Raw genomic sequence first — 20,576 nt, forward strand, 5'->3', positions numbered from 1 at the left:
CTAAATGTACATATTTTTCCTGTGGATCCCTCACTTACACTATGGCTGTAATCCAAGTATGATCCTGCTGTGCATTTTCCCGTATACTTTTTTTAAAATTTTTTTATTATGTTAATCACCATACATTACATCATTAGTTTTTGATGTAGTGTTCCATGATTCATTGTTTGTGCATAACACCCAGTGCTCCACGCAGAACGTGCCCTCTTTAATACCCATCACCCTGCTAACCCATCCCCCCACCCCCTCCCCAATTTTCCTGTATACTTTTTAAACAACTAGAGCTGAAGTTTTAAACCCTAGGTGTAGCTCATTATGTCTAGGCTATTGCCTAACAGCAACATCCTTAGAATAAAACAAATTTAAATAGAATGGATGGATGTGAATGAGGAGTTTGAGTAAGAAAACCTGGCAGAATATTTGAGTAAAGAAACTAATATAGATTCAGAATTATGGTAGTGACTGAGTAAGAAAGTACAGTACTGTATCTAAATCTAATAGTGTTATGGACTGAAGACTGAAGCCCTAATCCCCAATGTGATCATGTTTGGAGGTGAGCCTTTGGGAGTTGTTGAGGTTTATGAAGTCATGAGGGTGGAGCCCCCATTATGGATTAGTGCACTTATAAGAAGAGGAAGAGACCAGAACTTTCTCTCTCTTGGCCATGTGGAGATACAGCAAGGATCCTGCCGGCCAGGAAGAGGGTCCTCACCAAGAACCTGGTCATGCTGGCACCCTGGTCTTGGACTTACCAGCCTCCAGAACTGTGAAGAATAAATGTATATTGTTTGTTCTAGCAGTCCAAACTGATGGAGACCATATTAGTAAGGTACTACTGTAATAAATATCTAAAAATGTGGAAGTAGCTTTGGAACTGGGTAATGGGTGGAGGCTGGAAAAGTGTTGAAGTGCATGCTGGAAAAAGCCAAGATTACTTTTAAGGGATTGCTAATGGCAACTGGTGAGAGCTCAGAAAGAAACGAAGAGAACTGGAGAGAAAACCTTCATCATCTTAAAGAATACATAAATAATCATGAACAGAATATTGGTAGAAATATGGATGATAAAGGCCATTCTGATGAGGTCTCAGATGGGAATGAGGAACATTGTTATTGGACAGTGGAAAAAAGGTGATCCTTTTTATAAAAGAGCAAAAATTTTGGCTGAGTTGTGTTCATGTTTTAATGTTTTATGGAAGATAAAACTTGAAAGTGATAAAAGTGAATATTTAGCTGAGGATGTTTCTAAAGCAAAGTGTTGAAGGAGTAACTTGGTTCCTTCTCACTGCTTATAATAAAATGTGAGAGGAGAGAAATGAAATGAAGGATTTGTTAAGCAAAAAGGGACCAGAATTTAAAGACTTGGAAAATGTTCAGTCTATTCAGACTGCAAAAAAATGAGAAAGCATACTCTGAAGAGAATACTAAGAGTATGTTTGACTAGCCGGTTGATAAGGCTTTTAGTGTGGGTGTGAACCATGTACCTAATCAGCATCTCAACAGAAGCCAGGAAGAGAGATGGAATTATACCAGTGAAACAATGCTAGCTGGGACTAAATGAAACAGAAAATGGAAGGGAATGAAGGCAGGCTGTGAACCTGTGTTGTCCTTCAGGAAGAGGGAAGAAGGACCCCAGAGGTGACTCCTGTCATCAGGACTGCTACTCCCAACACAGGTCCAGAGTATAGAGGCCAGAGGGTCAGGGCTGCCTCCCCTCAGTTTCAAAGGATGGGACCTCTGTTCAGTAAAACCACATGGGCAGGGCTCCACCAAGCTGCAGGAATGTCTGTGGGCGTGATGCCACCACCCCATTGGGTCTGGAGGGCAGAGCATGAAACCAAAGAGATTGTTCTTGAGCCTTAAGAAATTTGCCTTGCTAGGTTTTGGACTTGATTGGGATATGTTACCCCTTTCTTCCTTTTGGAATGGAATATACTGTGCCTGTCTCACCATTGTATTTTGGAAACACACTGTATTTTGGAAGCATGTAACTTACCTGGTTCTACAGGTTCACAGCTGGAGAGGAATTTGCTTCAGGATGAATCTTACTTGGATGAGATTTTAAAGTTTATGTTGAAACCAGTTAAGACTTTTGTGACTGTTGGGTTGGAATGAACGTATTTTGCATGCAAGAAAGACATGGATTTTGGTGGGCCAGGGGCAGAATGTTTGGACTCAGTGTTTGTATCCTTCCAAAATTCATATTGAAGCCCTACCCCCTCAAATGTGATGGCATTAAGAAGTGGGGCCTTTGGGGAGTAATTAGGCTTAGATGAGGTCATGAGGGAAGAACCCCCATGATGGGATTAGTGCCCTTATAATCTAAGAAGAGTAAGAGAGACGCAAACTCCCTCTCTCGGCCATGAGAAGATACAGCAAGAAGGCAGCCCTTTGGACCCAGATCTTGGGCTTCCCAGCCTCAAGAACTGTGAGAAATAAATGTCTGTTGGTTAAGGCACCCAGTGTATGATATTTTGTAGCGGTTAGAGCTAAGTTTACAAATATTTTTTCCCCATTCCATAGGTTGCAGTTTCACTCCATTGAATGTGTACTCTGATGCACTGAAGTTTTCAAGTTTGATGTAGTCCCATATGTCTATTTTTGCTTTTGTGGTCTTTGCTTTAGGTGTCGTATCTAAGAAATCATTGCCAAGTCCAATCTTTTTCCGTCTTTTCTTGGAGCATTTTGGGTCTTTTTTTTTTTTTTTAAAGAGATTTTATTTATTTATCTGACAGAGAGAGACACAGTGAGAGAGGGAACACAAGCAGGGGGAGTGGGAGAGGGAGAAGCAGGCTCCCCGCTGAGCAGGGAGCCCCATGCGGGACTCGATCCCAGGACCCTGGGATCATGACCTGAGCTGAAGGCAGACGCTTAACGACTGAGCCACCCAGGAGCCCCGGAGCATTTTGGGTCTTATACTTAATGTTTAATCCATTTTGAGTTAATTTTTGTATATGGTAAAAGAATCCAAGTTCATTCTTTTGCATGTGGATATGCAGTTTTCCTATTCATCATTTGTTAAACAGACTGTCCTTTCCTCATTAAATGGTGTTGGCACCCTTGTCGAAGATCATTTGATTAGACATGTGAAAGTTTATTTCTGGGCTCTCTATTCTTTTCCATTGGTGTATTTGTCTGTTGTTATGCCAATACCACAGTTTTGATTACTGTTGCTTTGCAATATGTTTTAAAATCAGGAAGTTTGAGTCTTCTAACTTTGTTCTTTTTCAAAATTGTTTTAACTATTTGGAATCCCTTGAGATTCCGTAGGAATTTTAGAATGAATTTTTCTATTTCTGCAAAAAAAAAAAAAAAAAAAAAAACCATTGAGATTTTGATAGGGATTGCTTTGGGAAGTCTCGAATTCTTTTTTTTTTTTTTTAAAGATTTTATTTATTTTGACAGAGAGAGACACAGCGAGAGAGGGAGCATAAGCATAGGGAGTGGGAGAGGGAGAAGCAGGCTCTCTGCTGAGCAGGGAGCCCAATGTGGGTCCTGGGATTATGACCTGAGCCAAAGGCAGAAGCTTAACGACTGAGCCACCCAGGCTCCCTGGGAAGTCTTGAATTCTTAACAGTATTAAATCTCCTAATCTATGAACACAGGATCTTTCCATTTATTTGTGTCTTTTTAAATTTCTATTAGCAAATTTTTATAGTTTTCAGTATACAAATCTTCCACTTTGGGGGTTAAAGTTATTCCTTAGTATTTTATTCTTTTTGATGCTACTTTAAATGAAATTTTTTTCTTAATTTCTTTTTTTAGATTGTTCATTGTTAATATATAGAAATGCAGCTGATTTTTCTGTGTTCATTTCCTACTATGCACTTTTACTGAATTTACTAGTTCTAACAGCTTTTTAATGGACTCTTTAGGTTTTTCTACATACGAAATCATGTCATGTGTGAACAGAGATGGTTTTACTTCTTCCTTTCCGATTTAGATACCTTTTATATGTTTTTCATGCCTAATGGCTCTGACTAGGATTTGTAGTACTACGTCCAGTACTGTGAACGGATATGGTTAGAGTCAGCATCCTTGCTTTGTACCCAGTCTTAGAGGAAAAGCTGATAGTCTTTTACCATTGAGCACGATGTTATTAGCTGTGGGCTTTTCACCTATGGCCTTTATCATGTTGAGGTAGTTTCCTTCTGTTCCTAGTTTGTTGAGTGTTTTTATCATCAAAGGATGTTGGATCTTGTCAAATTTTTTTTGCATCAATTGAGGTGACCATGTGGTTGTGTTAACTTTTAAAAATAATTTTCTTGAAGTAGACACAAGTATGTAAATATCAATATACAGCTCAATTCATAATGGTATTTTCACATAATTATGTGGTAAGAGTGGTAATTATCACATAACAGCCTCCCAAGTCAAGACATAGAACTGTACCAGCACCCCAGAAACTGCCTTTATGCCTCTCCAAGTTCCCATCCTTCAAAGACAGTCACCTATCCTGACTTTTAACACCATAGATTGGTTTTTATTCTGTTTTGAACTTTCTATAAATAAAGTTGTACTGTATGTATTTTGTCTGTTTTTCACTCACATTGTATTTGTGAAATTTATTTGTGTTGTTTCCTTTTCACTAGTTCACTAATTTTCTTTGCTGTATAGTAGTCCAGTGGATGAATTAGATAAAATTTACCATTTACTGTCCAGGGACATTTACGTTGTTTACAGTTTAGGGGCTAGAAAAGAGTAGTGCTGCTATATATACCTTCATGTACTTTTTTTGGTGCATATGTGCATGCATTTTTTTTTTTTGGTAGACTAGGAATCTAGTAACTGAATCATAACTGGGTCATAGAATATTTATATGTTCAACTTTGGTAAATATCAAAGTAGTTTCCAAAGTGATTTTATGAATTTCCACTCTCATTCCATTTGAGTGTGCCAGTTGCCCATAGCCTCCTTGATACTTAATATTGTCCGTCTTTTTCATTTTTATACTCCTAAGGAGTATATGAAGATACTTCATTATGATTTTTAAGTAGCTTTTTCCTAGTAGTTAATGAATTTGAGAATCTTTTCCTATGTTTATTGATCTCTTGAATTTCCACTTTTGTGAAGAGCATATTCAAGTCTCTTGGCATTTTTCTCTTTTTTTTTAATCAGTTTGTAGGAGGGCCTGTATAAATGTGAAATATGTGCTGTTTTTCAGTTATGTATGTTGAAAATAGCTTCTTTCAGTCTATGGCTTGCCTTTTCATTTTTCTTAAAGATATTTCTTAATGAGTAGTAGTTCTTAATTTTAATGAAGTTCAGTATTCATTTTTCTTTATGATTTAAGAAATATAATCTGTACCCTGTCTAAAAACTCTTTCGCTCATGGTTATGAAGATATTCTTGTGTATTATCTTTTAGAACCTTTTTTGTTTTACCTTTTACATTCAGATCTGTATTCTACCTGGTGTTAATTTTTTTTAATATTGTCTAATTTGACACTAATTAAAATTTCAGACTTAAAAGTTGCAAGAGTGGTATAGAGATATTTAGCTTTTCTTCACCCAGATTTCCCAAATGTTAATATTTTGTTATATTATTGTTACACAAATAATTAAATATTGATATGTAGATTTTAGATATAAATAGTGATATGATGGAACCATCTTGTATACAAAAATTGATTGTTAAAAATCAGGAATTTGGGGCACCTGGGTGGCTCAGTCGTGAAGCTTCTGCCTTTGGCTCAGGTCATGATCCCAGGGTCCTGGATCGAGCCCCGCAGTGGGCTCCCTGCTCCACAGGAAGCCTGCTTCTCCCTCTCCCACTCTCCCTCCTTGTGTTCCCTCTCTTGCTATGTCTCTGTTTGTCAAATAAGTAAATAAAATCTTTAAAAAAAAAATCAGGAATTTTCAGGTCAGTTTTTAAACCATGATAGTTTGAAATGAGCCATGGGGGGTATTATTCCATGAAAATTTGCAAATGCATCAAATCATTCCTCCCCTCTTTTGCATATATACCAAATATTACATTATTAAAAACAAAATAGATGCATAACTTAAAACAAGTGGGTGTTTATAGTCACAAGATGAGAATACAGGAAGTAGAAATAACAGAATTAGAAGAAATTGGTTGAAAGGAAAAGCTGACAGTGTTCTCTACACAGGAGTAAAAGAATTTTTAGGTTTCCAAATGCATCATTTCAGTTGCATGGCTGTAGTTTCTAATTTGCAAGCTCAAATAAAACCTTTGCATATAGTGTGATGGATATATCCGTGCAAGAAAGCAATTCATAAATAAACTTCTGATGTGTTAGAGCTTTGAAAATAATAAAATTAGAGGTAATGCCTTAAGTGGGATGATAATGTTAAAACATAGCATGTGGCTTCAGATCCAGTTTAAAATAATACTGTTCTTGGAATTAACTAGAGGTTCAGAAGAAATTTGTGTTTGTATTTGTAAGCTTCCAGTTCACCTCTTGAAACCAAATTATGGTTGTATCTTCATTACTTTCTAAAATTCAAGTATTAATGGTGGTTGCAGTTTTAGCTAAAGACATGTATGTATATATATATATATATATAAAGACAATATTACAAACAATATAATGACAAAATAAAAAGTACTCAATGGTTGTTATTTTTTTTTAATTTACTAATTTTACAAAGTGAATTATCTGTAAACTTTCTCTGGTTACTCCTGTTAGCTTCCCTAAATGTTTCTTTGATATGCAAGAGGGAAAATAATGCATTGACTCTTTCCTGTCTTACAACTTTTTACATATTCACAGAGTGAAATTATTTGACATAATTTACTCACTGATTTTTTTTTACTTTTTTCTCACTGATTTTATCAGACTTTAATACAGCAATACAGATTAAGCCAGAAGTTAGATTTGCCCCTTTATATATGTTTTGCGTGTATTATGTGTTTATATATAAGTATGTATATGTTAAAAGCAGTATAAATATATGTATATTATATGTGCATGTAATTATAACATATAAAGTGTTTAATGATGTGCATTGTTATGAAGTAGTTAAAAGTAAAATATTATATACCGTGGTCTTCAGTATAAAATCTTGAGGTAGATAACTATTGAATATTTTTTAAAAATCTTACAGCAATTTTTATATATCGAAATAGAAATTTGTTTTTAGGTTAAATCAACCTGTATGAGAGTTTCTGCAAAGATTCAAGACTTTAAAATAAATAACATGAATTTAATAATCTTACAAAAGTTAAATATCTTGACACTGCTAAATTTCAGAATCTTACAAGCATCCAAAAATGTTTGTAATTTGGCTTTTTAGTATAAACTTGGTAAAATTTATGATTGAGCTCAGTTATGTTCAGCTTTTCTTGTAATTAGCTGACATTTTATTGGTTGATGTTATATATGGTATATATACCATAATTTGCTTACACCAAGTCTTTTACTTTTTATATAAGTGACACTGTGTCAAAGATTTCTAAATGTATATGCTTTTAATCACTGTAATGATTTGGTTTATTTTAAAATAGGTGTCACTTAGAAAAGAATAGTAAAAAGAACTACAGAAGACCAGTGTCAGAGCTTAAAACTTAAAATTTGAAGGTTTTTATTCTAGTCCTGAGCAAATTTTTCTGCCATATTGTTTTGTCTGAGGAATCAATGACAAATCATAATTCTTGTGTAGTTTCTAGAGACTGATAAAGGTGATGGAGGAGGGGATTGGGTCTTCATAATCACCTTCTTTGCTCATAGAAAAAAAATTAGTGGTAGATTTGCTCACTTAGTCATTGCATTTTATTGCCTGTCCCATACTAAATATTATTTAGTATTTAGCTAGAGTAGTGGTGGTTAAACAAATATTGCATAGAGGTGGAAGGGATAAAGAGACAGACATGGAATTTAAATGGAAGCTGCTCATATATTGTTTTTTTTATGATTTTTATTTATTTAGAGAACGTGTGAGCAGGCAGGGAGGAGCAGTGGGGGAGAAGAAGAGAGGGAAGGAGAAGGAGGGGGAAAGAATCTCAAGCAGACTCCTTGCTGAGCGCAGAGCCTAACACAGGGCAGGATCTCATGACCCTGTGATCCTGACCTGAGCTGAAACCAAGTCAGACACTTAACTGACTGAGCCACCCAGGTACCCAATATATTGGTTTTAATATATCTTAGTTTCCTGTCTACACTGACATACAGTTGGCTAAGTTGTAAGAAAGGTATTTCCTTAAATATTCTGTTGACAGAAAAAAAGTAGTCGACTAAGTATTGTAAAATTTCCTTTCACAAGAATATCATTTTAGGTTAAAGAATGAGACAAATTTTGAATGTATTATATTTTAATACGTTTTTAAGGATGTATACACAGATGGCTATATATTTTTGTTTTTCAGAATTGGAAGGTTATCCGGTATATTAATGTCTTATTGATAATGGCAGAGCACCCACCACTACTGGATACAGCTCAGATTTTAAGTAGTGATATTTCTCTTCTATCTGCCCCTATTGTAAGTGCAGATGGAACACAACAGGTAAGGAAACTGAAATGTTTATTTATGTCTTGTACACATGTATTTCTTTCAGAAGAGTACAAAATTTAAAACAGAATGAAACTTCACAATAGTAGGTTCCTGTTAATTCATCTTTTAAACTCCAGTTGAAAATGTTTTGGTTTCATAAAACAGTGAAATAATGAGACTGTTTTTGAAGTTGCTTCTAAAATTTCTCACTAATTAATGTTTAAATATCTTGTGTGTATCTTTAGTTGCCACTGAAGTTGTTTTTGTTTTACTTTAGACAATGTATTAGTCCCTGATTGGTTTTTAACTAAGTTTAACCTTGCACTTTAATGATTATTATAAATCATTACTTCAAATCATTATAAAATCATGACTGAATTATGTGATTAAATGACTGTCTACATTATACAATAATAAAACTGTGTCTTCTTTTTCTTCCTACTTTTTTCTCCTCACAGACTCCCCCTCCCAAAAGCAAACATGTAATTCCTGAGAGCTGGTATATTTTTTTCTCCAGCCCAGGGCTTTATAAATTTAGTTTTGTAGTTTTTTAATCCTGATTCCCCCAGTAATGCTGACAGGATGGGAATGATGGGCTTTCATAAATATCTATGATGTACCAAGCAATGTGTTTAATTCTCACAACTGCCCTGTAGAGATTTTACTATTACAGGTGAGGAAACAAAGACTAAGGATGTAATAATAATGAGAAGAAGGAACACTTTGAGTGCTCACTGTGTAAAAAACCTTGTGTTAGGAATTTAATGATCTTATTCTTTCAATAATCCTATGGGGTAGATATACCTGTCCCTATTTTGCAGATGAAACAAAATGAGTTTTAGACAGTCTCAAGATCACACTCGAAGGTTTTGATCCTAACCAATTATTCCTACCTCCTTGGGAAATTAAGAAAAAAAATATTTTGTTAATTTACAAACTTAGCATCTGTAGTGGACAATTATGATTTGCTTACAAGATTAAAAGGCTACTTTGTTAACTTTGCTATTAAAAAATCAAGAGCAGATGGCTTGGGTTCTGAATTTTGCTGGTTTGTATAAGCAGGGCATGAAAAGTATATCTTGGTTTTAATTTTCACATGTCCTCAAATAGCTTTTAGCAGCAAGTTCATTTCACTAAACTTGCTTTTTATGGTCAGAGTTAAGTTTGTTAAGATATATTTTTTTCCTGCAAAAATAATGGATGTGGCAGATATTTCATCAATATTTTACTTTGAGGCTCTGAGAGTGTCTTGAGTTACCAGTATTTCCTCAGGGCAGTCACTGGTTTCAAGTTTTTTATAACTTAATTCATGAAAGAATCTATTAAGCAATTAATTACAGTTCATTGATAAAGTTGCTATAGCTGATAGTCTATGAAGGGGAAGACAACAGGCTGAAACAAGACCACGATGCTCCTGACTGACTTCTCTCCTTTCCCCGAAAAGAAGATTCTATTGGTAGAATTTTTCTTGAAACCTTGAGGGCACCAGAGTTAGCATGTTACAGTAGTGGTGTAGATGGATAGAGAGAAAGGAGCTGCGAATAGAAGAATCCACTAGAGCAGGATTTGGAGGATCGGGGTGGGGAGAGCTTATCAGTGGATCTAGGGGATACGTTTTTAGGTAGGGTTTGAAAAACAGGTCAGGAAGTGGAGTGAAGCCTTAGATTCTAACTAGCAGAGTGTGTTGTAATTTGATAGAGAAAGATGAGTAGAAAGAGCGCTGGACTTGACTGTTAGATGTAGGTTTGATTTGGGTGACCTAACTTGTCTGAATATGTTTGCTTCTCTATAAAATGGAGGTAATAATAGTTTCTTAGAGTGGCTGTAGCTATAAGGGTGAAATGAACCGGAAGGAACTCAGTAAATGTTTGCTGAATCTGAATTGAAGCACTCAATAAATGTTTAAAAGATTGAGAAACTCTATAGATATGCCAGTCAGGAGTCAGGTCTTAAATCAACAGACATAGTTATAATGAGCAGTGGGTCAAAAAACTAAGAGATCGTTATGAAGGATACATACTAAAGAGAGTGGACTGATAGTTCTGGTTGAATGTAAGAAACTGAACAAAAATAGGTAACAGAGGTGGGAGGTTAACAAACTTGACAACAGGCAGTTCTTTGTCTTAACTCAGGAACTTACTGGTGTGCCAAGCATGGCCAAGTTAGAGCTTGCCTGTGAATATGTGATAACCACCTGGTTGGTGCCTGTAGTAGAGAAACAAACTAAAAGATCTTGACAGAGGGAAGTGTCATGTACATTCATGATATTAAAAATTCAGGATAACAGAGTGTCCCATGTCTTGACTTTTTGGGGAATATTATACTATTTCTTGGGAATATATTATGGGATGATTTCTGTTCCATCTCTTGAGATCAAATTAATTTTCTTTAGATCATCACTTCATCAATATTTTCTGGTTCTATATTTGGTAGTATGTCATATTATATACATGGGTCTTTTGGCTCATAAATTATATAAGAAGAATCCCACCTGACATCATTGCTACTGGTATTGCCTTTAGGGAAGTTGTAATAGACATCATTCATTCTGAGTGGCAACATCTGAACTGTTTTTTGTGTTTGTAGAATCGCCATTCGTTCACCCTTTTTAATTAATAATTCATTTTTATAGCAGTTTTAGATTTAGAGAAAAATTGAGTGAAGAATTTCTTTCATACCACATCTTCCACACAATTTTCCCTACTAACGTTTTATATTGGTGTGGTACATTTGTTACAATTAACGAGCCAGTATTGATAAAAGTTCTACAGTTTACATTAAGGTTCACTCTTGGTATTATACAGTTCTCTGGGTTTTGACAAATGTATAATGTCTTTTATCACCAGTACATTATCATAATGAATAGTTTCACTGCCCTAAAAATCCTCCTGTACTCTACCCATTCCTTTCTCCATCCCCTTTTCCCCAACTGCCTCCCCCACTTGGCAACCACTAACACTTTTATTGTTCCTATATGTTTATCTTTTCCAGAATGTCATTTAGTTGGGTTCATACAGTATGTAGCCTTTTCAGACCAACTTATTTTCACTTAGCAATATGGTCTAGACAGTTTCTTTTTATGGCTTAATATCTCCTTTTTATTATTGGATAATACTTCATTGATGAATATACCAGTTTGTTGATCCATTCACCTATTGAAGGACAGCTTGATTCTTTCCAGTTTTTAGCAATTATAAATAAAGCTGCTTTAAACATTCATATGGAGGTTTTTGGATGGACATAAGTTTTAACTCAATTGGGTAAATACCAAAGAGCATGACTGCTGGATTGTATGATAAGGCTGTGTTTAACTTTGTTAGAAATCACCAGCCGGTTTTCCAAAATGGCTGTACCATTTCACCTTCTCAGGCATGTGCTTAACTTGAGATTATATCCTTTCTTGATAGAGAAGGTAAAGCATGTGTAAGTGCTTGTGCAACTCTGTTAGGACCTCCACATCTGTGTTAGGGAATTTGAGCTTCAAGCACCATGAAATTTTCCCAGCTCTCTTCATGTTGCCACCATCAAAAGAAAAGTTCAGGTATTTTGGTTTCTTATGTGGCTCAGCAGTTTCCTAATTTAAGTTTACCTTCTCTAATTTCTACTTATTTATCATCCAAAAGGATTGAATGCATTTAAACTTTGGGTTAAGATCTGTCAAAACTCAGCCTATCGGGCTTTTTTTTTCCCCCCAGAATCTTCTTCATTTCATTAATCTTTTTGTTACTTTATTTTGTAATTTTCTCCCTTGTATCTGCAGGCTTTTAATATATGAAGGTGACTGGGTAGTAACATGGAGAGGCTAATGCCATTGAAAGAATTCTTTTACTTATATTTCCTAAAAGAAGGGGGCACAATATGCTATACCAGACCATGGGGAAAGCTTCAGGTTTTGGTCAGGAGGCAGAGCAAGAGAAAAGCCTAGCCCAAAAACCATTATTGGTGTTATCTGCAGGAAGGGCAAAGTAGGGTAGAGTGACAGCTTAGGATTGGCTAGTTTTAGTAACTGTGGCAGACAAGAAATAACAAGTGTTGGTGAGGATACAGAGTAAAGGGAACTCTTATGCACTGTTGGTAGATATGTAAATGTCCAGCCACTATGGAAAATAGTCTGGGGGTTCCTCAGAAAATTGAAACTAGAACTACCATATGATCAGCAATTCTACTTCTAGGTATTCATCTGAAAGAAATGAAATAACTAACTCAAAAAGTTATCTGCACCTTCATGTTCATTGCAGCATTATTTACAGTAGCCAAGACATGGAAACAATCTAAGTGTCCATCAGTGAATGAATGGGTAAAGAAGTTATGGTATGCGTGTTTGTACACATACACACACATATGTACATACAGTAGAATATGACGCAGTCCTAAAAAAGAAGGAAATCCTGCCATTTGCCACAAGATGGATGGACATTGAAGGCATTATGCTAAGTGAACTAAGTCAGAGAAAGACAAATACTGTATAATCTCACTTATATGTAGAATCTTAAAAAAAAAAAAAAAACTCAGATACCTTCCTTGAATATATGGTAGAACTTACTCAGTGAAGCCTTTTGGGCCTAGAGTTTTCTCTGACTTAAGTATAGAAATGGTGAAGTAAGTCAAACTCATGCTTATTAATACTTTTGTGTTAAGTTTGGAAATGAGTGTTGATATTACCAAGATGGTCTGTATATATTTAAGCAGTATTAAGGTGTTTAAGAAAATTTGAGTTTTATTACATTTATAAGTTTATTTTTTAATTTATTTCTTTTTATTTTTTTAAAGATTATTTATTTGAGAGAGAGAGTGAGTGAGTGAGAGAGACAGAGCGAGCATAAGCAGGGAAAGAGGCAGAGGGAGGGAAAAGCAGACTCCCTGCAGAGCAGGGAGCCCAATACAGGGCCCGATCCCAGGACTCAGGATCATGACCTGAGCTGAAGGAAGACACCTAACCAGCTGAGCCACCCAGGCGTCCCCACTTACAAGTTTAATAAGAACTGTTTAAGCACTTAAAATTGTGATAGGCATTTGAAGTATTTAAAAGAAAATAAATACATTAATCTTACTAATGCAGATTAAAATGTTTAAGGGGAGCAAACCTGGAGAAAGAAAATATTGTAGTAGCAGATAAAATAGAAAACTTGGATTAAGGTCCTATTACTGATGCACAATTTGAGAAATATTAGGGAGGTAGAATTGACTGGAATTGATGAACAACTGGCTATAGAACAAAACCGAAAGAGGGTAAGAATTTTCCCAGACTCTTTCTTTTCTTTTTCTTTTTTTTTTTTAAGATTTATTTATTTATTTATTTATTTATTTGAGAGAGAGAGAGAGAGAGAGAGAGAGAGAGCATGAGAGGGGGTAGGGTCAGAGGGAGAAGCAGACTCCCCGCCGAGCAGGGAGCCCGATGCAGGACTCAATCCCGGGACTCCAGGATCATGACCTGAGCCGAAGGCAGTCGCTTAACCAACTGAGCCACCCAGGCGCCCCCAGACTCTTTCTTTGAATATTTAGGTGGGTGACAAGGCCCTGTCACAAAGATAAATCTTACCGATCAGGATAGGCAGTTATTTCATGGTTACAAATGCCTGTAAACCTCAGTAGTTTACCAAAAGGCTTCTTGGTCATACTGCCTGTCCTTAACAGGCCATCCGTAGCTATACTCCACATAATTTTCACTTGAGACCCAGCCTCTGTGTAGAATGTTGCTGGTATCATGGCACAGATGATGGTGAACTATATGCTGACCTCCACCCATGTTTCATTATTCATTGCAAGTCACATGGCCAAACATGCCATCAGTAAGGTGGGGAAGGAAAATCTTGCCCTAGGGAGAAGCTGCGAATATTTGGAAAAATAATAAAATCTTCTAGAATAAGGAAAACAGAAGTAGTAGGTTTGGTATTTGAGAGAGTTTGAAAGATCTTTGATTGAATTTGAACTTTGGGGGATATTTAAGTAGAAATAATAAAAATAATAGCAGCTACCATTTGAGCCCTGGCATTGTGTCAGATACTGAGTCAAGTCCTTTACTGACCAAACGATAAACATTTAGTAAATCTTAGGGGTGAGATTACTGAAACTCTAAAATACTAGCTCACACCTTTGTGACAGTAATTTGGGACCTCAGAATTCTAATCAGACCTTTAATCCAAAAAATTTCATGGCCCAAATTAGTCTTCTAATTGCCCTGTAGCTCTGCCTGGCAAACAAAATAGCTCTTTGCTAAATCCTCATTCTTAAAGGTTTTCGGAAAGGTTAGAATTTAAACATTAAACCAATCTCTTCTTTCCCATTAGAGTTTGTTTCTCCTGAATGTCTGTACTATGCCACTTTCTATGATGTTACAATAGAAAGTCAAATACTTTTTTAAAATTTCAGTATTAACTATTAACTTTCCCCTAGAGATATAAAAAGCCTTATACACTACGTATAGATCTGAAAACCTGCTTATATTATCACATTTTTATAAGTACATATTTTTAAAAACTAACTATGATATTAAGCTATGCTGCACTAAAAAAAAAAATCAACTCACTTATTCATGTAGTATCTATGTGCAAAATATTGTACTGGTTCTTGTTGTAAGATATAATAAAATCAGACTGAAAAATTGGATGTAAATTTTAAGGTAGTCTATTTAAAGAAAAAAAGTTTCATAAAATATCAAAAAGAGTTCCACAGTTTGTAAATAAACTAAAATTTATTTTTATATTTGGCACAAAACAATAAAATAATATTACTGACTAGTACCACTATCATTTCATTTGTTCATTTTTAAAGTATATATCTCTTCCTGTTTTCATGAAAATAAAAATTGGTGGGGTGCCTGGGTGGCTTCGTCAGTTAAGCATCTGCCTTTGGCTCAGGTCGTAATTGCAGAGTCTTGGGATCGAGGCCCTGCATCTAGGGGAGTCTGCTTCTCCCTCTGCCCCTGCTCATGCTGTCTCTCTCATTCACTTACTCTCTCATTCTCTCTCTCAAATAAATAAATAAACACAATCTTTAAAAAAAAAAAAAAGAAAAGAAAAATTGGCAGGTTATTTCATCTGAAAAGTAAATAGCAACATGTTTTCATATAATTAAAACTAATGTGAGAAAATGAGAAATCAAGATATTAAATATTTTGTATTTTAATGAACTGTATATATTTAATTCTGTTGTGAAAATTAGGTCTTCAAATTCTAAAGGGAACAATATGTTAAGTAAAATATAATAGTCATGGAATTTTGGTGGATTCTGTTCTAAAAATAACTGATATTCTGTTAGATTAACTACTAGATATTCTACAGTTAGAATAATTCCTAACCCTCTAGTTAAGTGACTATAGTTAGTCAACCCCTGTGCCTTAGAATCCTTTAGAAAATGTTAGCTTTTTTTTTTTTTTTTTGAGAGAGAGAGCGCACATGTGGGGGGTGGGGGGAGCAGACTCCAAGCTGAACAGGGAGCCCAGAATGGGGCTCCCAGGACCCTGAGATCATGACCTGAACCGAAGGCAGATGCTTAGAAAATGTTGACTTTTAAGAAATATAATTTGGGCTGAAGTGAGGAGGAAATAAAGAATAGCTTATAAGCTATGCTGAGTAAATAGGGACATTCAAATGAAAATTATCTACAGAATTCTGAAAATTCTTTAAAATGAATCTGACTATAAACTTCTATAAGAGATATTAAATGAAAAGGCTTCTTACAAAGACAGTTTTTCTCATGATCTTATATTAGCTTAATATAAAGCAAGATTTTTTTAAAGGAAGATTTTTTTTGTCCAAAATTACAAATATGTACAAATAAAAGTTGTAGTCTACATTTTCAACTCATAACATTTCCCTTTCACTAATAAACTATGGTGATTATATATTGAGTACTGTGATACAATCTTATCACCAGATAGAATGCTCAAGATTCATATTCCTGAAATGCTGCATTTGTGTGGTTTTTCAAAAAATAATATTTGAAAATGGGAGAGATATACACACATATATAAACATATGACAGAGAAAATATACAAAATATTATAAACAGGGACTGACCCCAGAAGGAAGAGTTTACATTTTACCATATACCCTTTTGTATTGTTTGAATATTTTTTAATGTTGTCAATTTATTATTTTTTCAATTAAAAAACTCTAACAATTGAAAAAAAAGAAAACATGCAATTTAAAATGTACATATATTTATATTATTTATATAAATAAATGTATTTATATATATCTCACAGGAAAAAAAGCTCTGAACAGATACATACCCCTCTGGTTTGTTTTTTTTTTCTTGATGTAGTGTTCCATGATTCATTGTTTGTGCATAACACCCAGTGCTCCATGCAGAATGTGCCCTCTTTAATACCCATCACCAGACTAACCCATCCCCCCACCCTCCTCCCCTCTAGAACCCTCAGTTTGTTTTTCAGAGTCCATCGTCTCTCATGGTTCATCTCCCCCTCCGACTTACTCCCCTTCATTCTTCCCCTTCTGCTATCTTCTTCTTTTTCTTTTTTCTTAACATATGTTGCATTATTTGTTTCAGAAGTACAGATCTGTGATTCAACAGTCTTGCACAATTCACAGCGCTCACCATAACACATACCCTACCCAGTGTCTATCACCCAGCCACCCCATCCCTCCCACCCCCCACCACTCCAGCAACACTCAGTTTGTTTCCTGAGATTAAGAATTCCTTGTATCAGTGAGGTCATATGATACATGTCTTTCTCTGATTGACTTATTTCACTCAGCATAACACCCTCCAGTTCCATCCACATCATTGCAAATGGCAAGCTCTCATTCCTTTTTATGGCTGCATAATATTCCATTGTGTATATATACCACATCTTTATCCATTCATCTGTCGATGGGCATCTTGGCTCTTTCCACAGTTTGGCTGTTGTGGACATTGCTGCTATAAACATTGGCATACCCCTCTGTTAACAGTGGTTCTTTTCAGGAGAAAGGGATTAGTTGAAAGACGTGGAAAGAACAAATTTTGCTTTATCTGAACTGTTTAAAGTTTTAAGAATGCTTTTATTTAAGGTCAGCATATATGGGAAGAGTGTATAAATCATTTCTGTGTAGCCTGATTAAAAAAATAAAAATATAGTCACTATAACCACCCGCAGGTCAAGAAACAGAGCTGTACCAGCACCCCCAAGAGACTGCTCCCTTGTTACCCCTTCCCAAGAAGTACTCCCTCTCTCTCCAGCAATATCTCCGTTTTCCTCCTCAAACCAAAGATTAGTTTTACCTATTTTTGAATTGCATGTAAATAGAATTATACAATATGATTATTTTATCTCTGGTTTCTTTTGCTCAACAATTGATGTAGAGATTCATCCATGTTACCACCTATAGTATAGGTATTTGCTACATAATAGTTCCATTATATAAACATACATTAATTGCTTCATTGTAGTATTAATGGAAACTTGGATTGTTTCCAGTTTTTGCTATCACAAATAATTCTTTACGGACATTCTTGAGCACTTCCTAAGTTTGGGGTTTTTTGGTTTTGATTTTGTTTTTTTGGTGAGGGACATGGGGAGAGTCATCTTTCTGACACAATTTTGAAAATAATTTATTTTAATGAGTTCAAAATTAACCAACCCACACTGTTGTTCTGTTATTTAGTAATTATTTTAGTAATGGTTCATATTGCCCTCATTTTCTGCCTTCCTGAAAATGTAATCAGAAAAAAATATTTTGTTGTCACCATTGATAGTTTCTTCCATATTTTAAATTGTCTCTTAAATATCTTCCTCTTGCTTGCTTCACATGGATAGGTAGGAATCATGGTTGTATGAAAAATGATAAATCTTTAGATTTAAAATTGATTGGATATGATGGTTAGTTCACAAATCCTGCATGTTGAGGAACTGAAATACAATTCAATTTCACAGGCATTTACTGAGGGAACCACAACTGGATTAAGTCATATAAGAAATACTAAGTACAAGATATAATTTCTGGCCCTAATGATTTACAATTAGTGTATTACCTCTTGCCCTCCCATTTATATACAATATTATAACCCAGTATATGGGTAAGGGCTGAAAATGATGTAAAAACTTTTCTCATCACTATTGTCTAGGAAATACTAAATTACACTTGAAGGAAGTATTTTTCTTTTTCTGTTTCAGCATGGCTCTATATTATCCATTATGTCTTCTTTTTAGGAAATGTGTGAATAAAATACCTATCATTTAACTAGTAAGCATCAATCCCAATGTCTCATTTGTGTCTATAAAACATATTATTGGCCATTTAATAGTCTTCATACCTATATAATATTGAAACTGGTGTGGCTTAGTTGGTTAAGTGACTGCCTTCGGCTCAGGTCATGATCCTGGAGTCCCGGGATCGAGTCCCACATCGGGCTCCCTGCTCAGCAGGGAGTCTGCTTCTCTCTCTGACCCTCTTCCTTCTTGTGCTCTCTGTCTCTCATTCTGTCTCAAATAAATAAATAAAATCTTTAAAAAAAAAAAAGCTGGCTAACCTAACTGGTACAGTAATGAGTACTTACTGCATAAAGAAAAGAATTTCACGTTAACTGCAAAGTTGGCCACATACTACCTATATACAGACAAAGTACCCCATCTTCTTGGGGGTAATTCATGAGAGTAAGGCTTTAGGGGAAGAAAGGAGGTTGGAGCTATGTTTTGAAAAGAGGTTGGAGCTATAATTTAATGCAAATTAAAACGTCAGGATGTAAAATATTAAGAAATCTGATAGTATAGAAAGGCTTGGGGCGCCTGGGTGGCTCAGTTGGTTAAGCAACTGCCTTCGGCTCAGGTCATGATCCTGGAGTCCTGGGATCGAGTCCCACATCGGGCTCCCTGCTCAGCGGGGAGTCTGCTTCCCTTCTGACCCTCCTCCCTCTTGTGCTCTCTATCTCTCATTCTCTCTCTCTCAAATAAATAAATAAAATCTTAAAAAAAAAAAAAAGGCTTGTAGATCAGTGTAATCCCTTATACAGTGCTGGCACAACCTTTTTGGAGGAACGATCTGACAATATTTAATAAAGCTGAAAAAGTGCATATCTAAAATCTAACATATATACTTCTAGATATTTATCCTACAGAATATCTTACACATGTGTATAAGGGCACATTTGCAAGACTGTTTATTGTGTTTTGTAATAATAAAAGATCTGGACATAATATAAATATCCATTAGTAGAGGAATGGAATTTGGAGGATTCTTACAATGGGATATTATATATCAATATACCTTTGCATGGATTATACTATGGATAAATCTCAAAAGTATAATATTGAGTAAAATAGCAAATTAGAAAGATATATGTAAAACATGATGCCACCGATATAAACTAAAAACCTCACAAAAATGATGGTATATACTAATACTGGATTCAGGCATGCATATTAATATTAAAACAAGGATAAGGGGCACCCAGGTGGCTCAGTCAGTTAAGCGTCAGCCTTCAGCTCAGGTCATGATCCTGGGGTCCTGGGATAGAGTCCCATGTCGGGCTCCCTGCTCTGCAGGGAGTCTACTTCTCCCTCTGCCCCTCCCCCAACTCGTTCTCTCAGTCTTTCTCTCTGTCTCTCTTGCTCATTCTCTAATAAATAAATAAAATCTTTAAAAAAGTGATAAGAAAGATATATCACAAGTTCAGGAAAAAAAAAAAGATCTGTAAAACTTAACATGTCTCTTTCCAAAGATCATTTGAGGCACTTTGGCAGCATGGTAAATCTGGTTGATTCCAGAAACTGATATAATACTCTCTACTTTTCTGTATGTTTGAAATGAAAGACGTAAGCTTAGACATTACAGATAAGATAGTTGATAAAGAGTTTTAAATGCTCTAAGTTTTGGATTTGAGATAATAAGCAATAGGTAATCGGTAAAGTTTACAAGTGAGATCAATGGGATGATTTTCCTTGGGGAAAATTATTCTACTTAACTACACAATTAAGTAGAATGGAGTGGGGAAATACTAAAAAAAAAAAAAAAAAAACAACATTGATTGACTTATCTCGCCACCCCACCAGGCACAAAGTAATGAGGATTTAGAGAATACCAACTGTGGAAGTGGAAATAATGGGGAAAACCTGATAATTTTGTTTTTTAGAAAAATAATATGATGAGATTATGGAATTTTCAAACTGAAAGAGAGTATAGA

At 35.3% G+C, this 20,576-nt stretch overlaps 1 protein-coding gene across 5 annotated transcripts in view; it reads left to right on the top strand.

The window, feature by feature from the left end:
• Positions 1–20,576, top strand: part of FNDC3A (fibronectin type III domain containing 3A) — a 156,088-nt gene that overhangs the window by 15,313 nt on the left and 120,199 nt on the right. For all 5 annotated transcript variants that reach the window (XM_073894571.1, XM_073894573.1, XM_025874921.2 and 2 more), the window contains exon 2: positions 8,328–8,465. In XM_073894571.1, the coding sequence (XP_073750672.1) occupies positions 8,367–8,465 (99 nt within the window). In that variant the 5' untranslated portion in view covers positions 8,328–8,366. The remainder of the gene's footprint in view (positions 1–8,327; positions 8,466–20,576) is intronic.

This window comes from Callorhinus ursinus, unplaced genomic scaffold, assembly GCF_003265705.2.
Source record: "Callorhinus ursinus isolate GAN/ISIS: 27379988/994484 unplaced genomic scaffold, GSC_fseal_2.0 scaffold7, whole genome shotgun sequence".
NCBI lineage: Eukaryota > Metazoa > Chordata > Mammalia > Carnivora > Otariidae > Callorhinus > Callorhinus ursinus.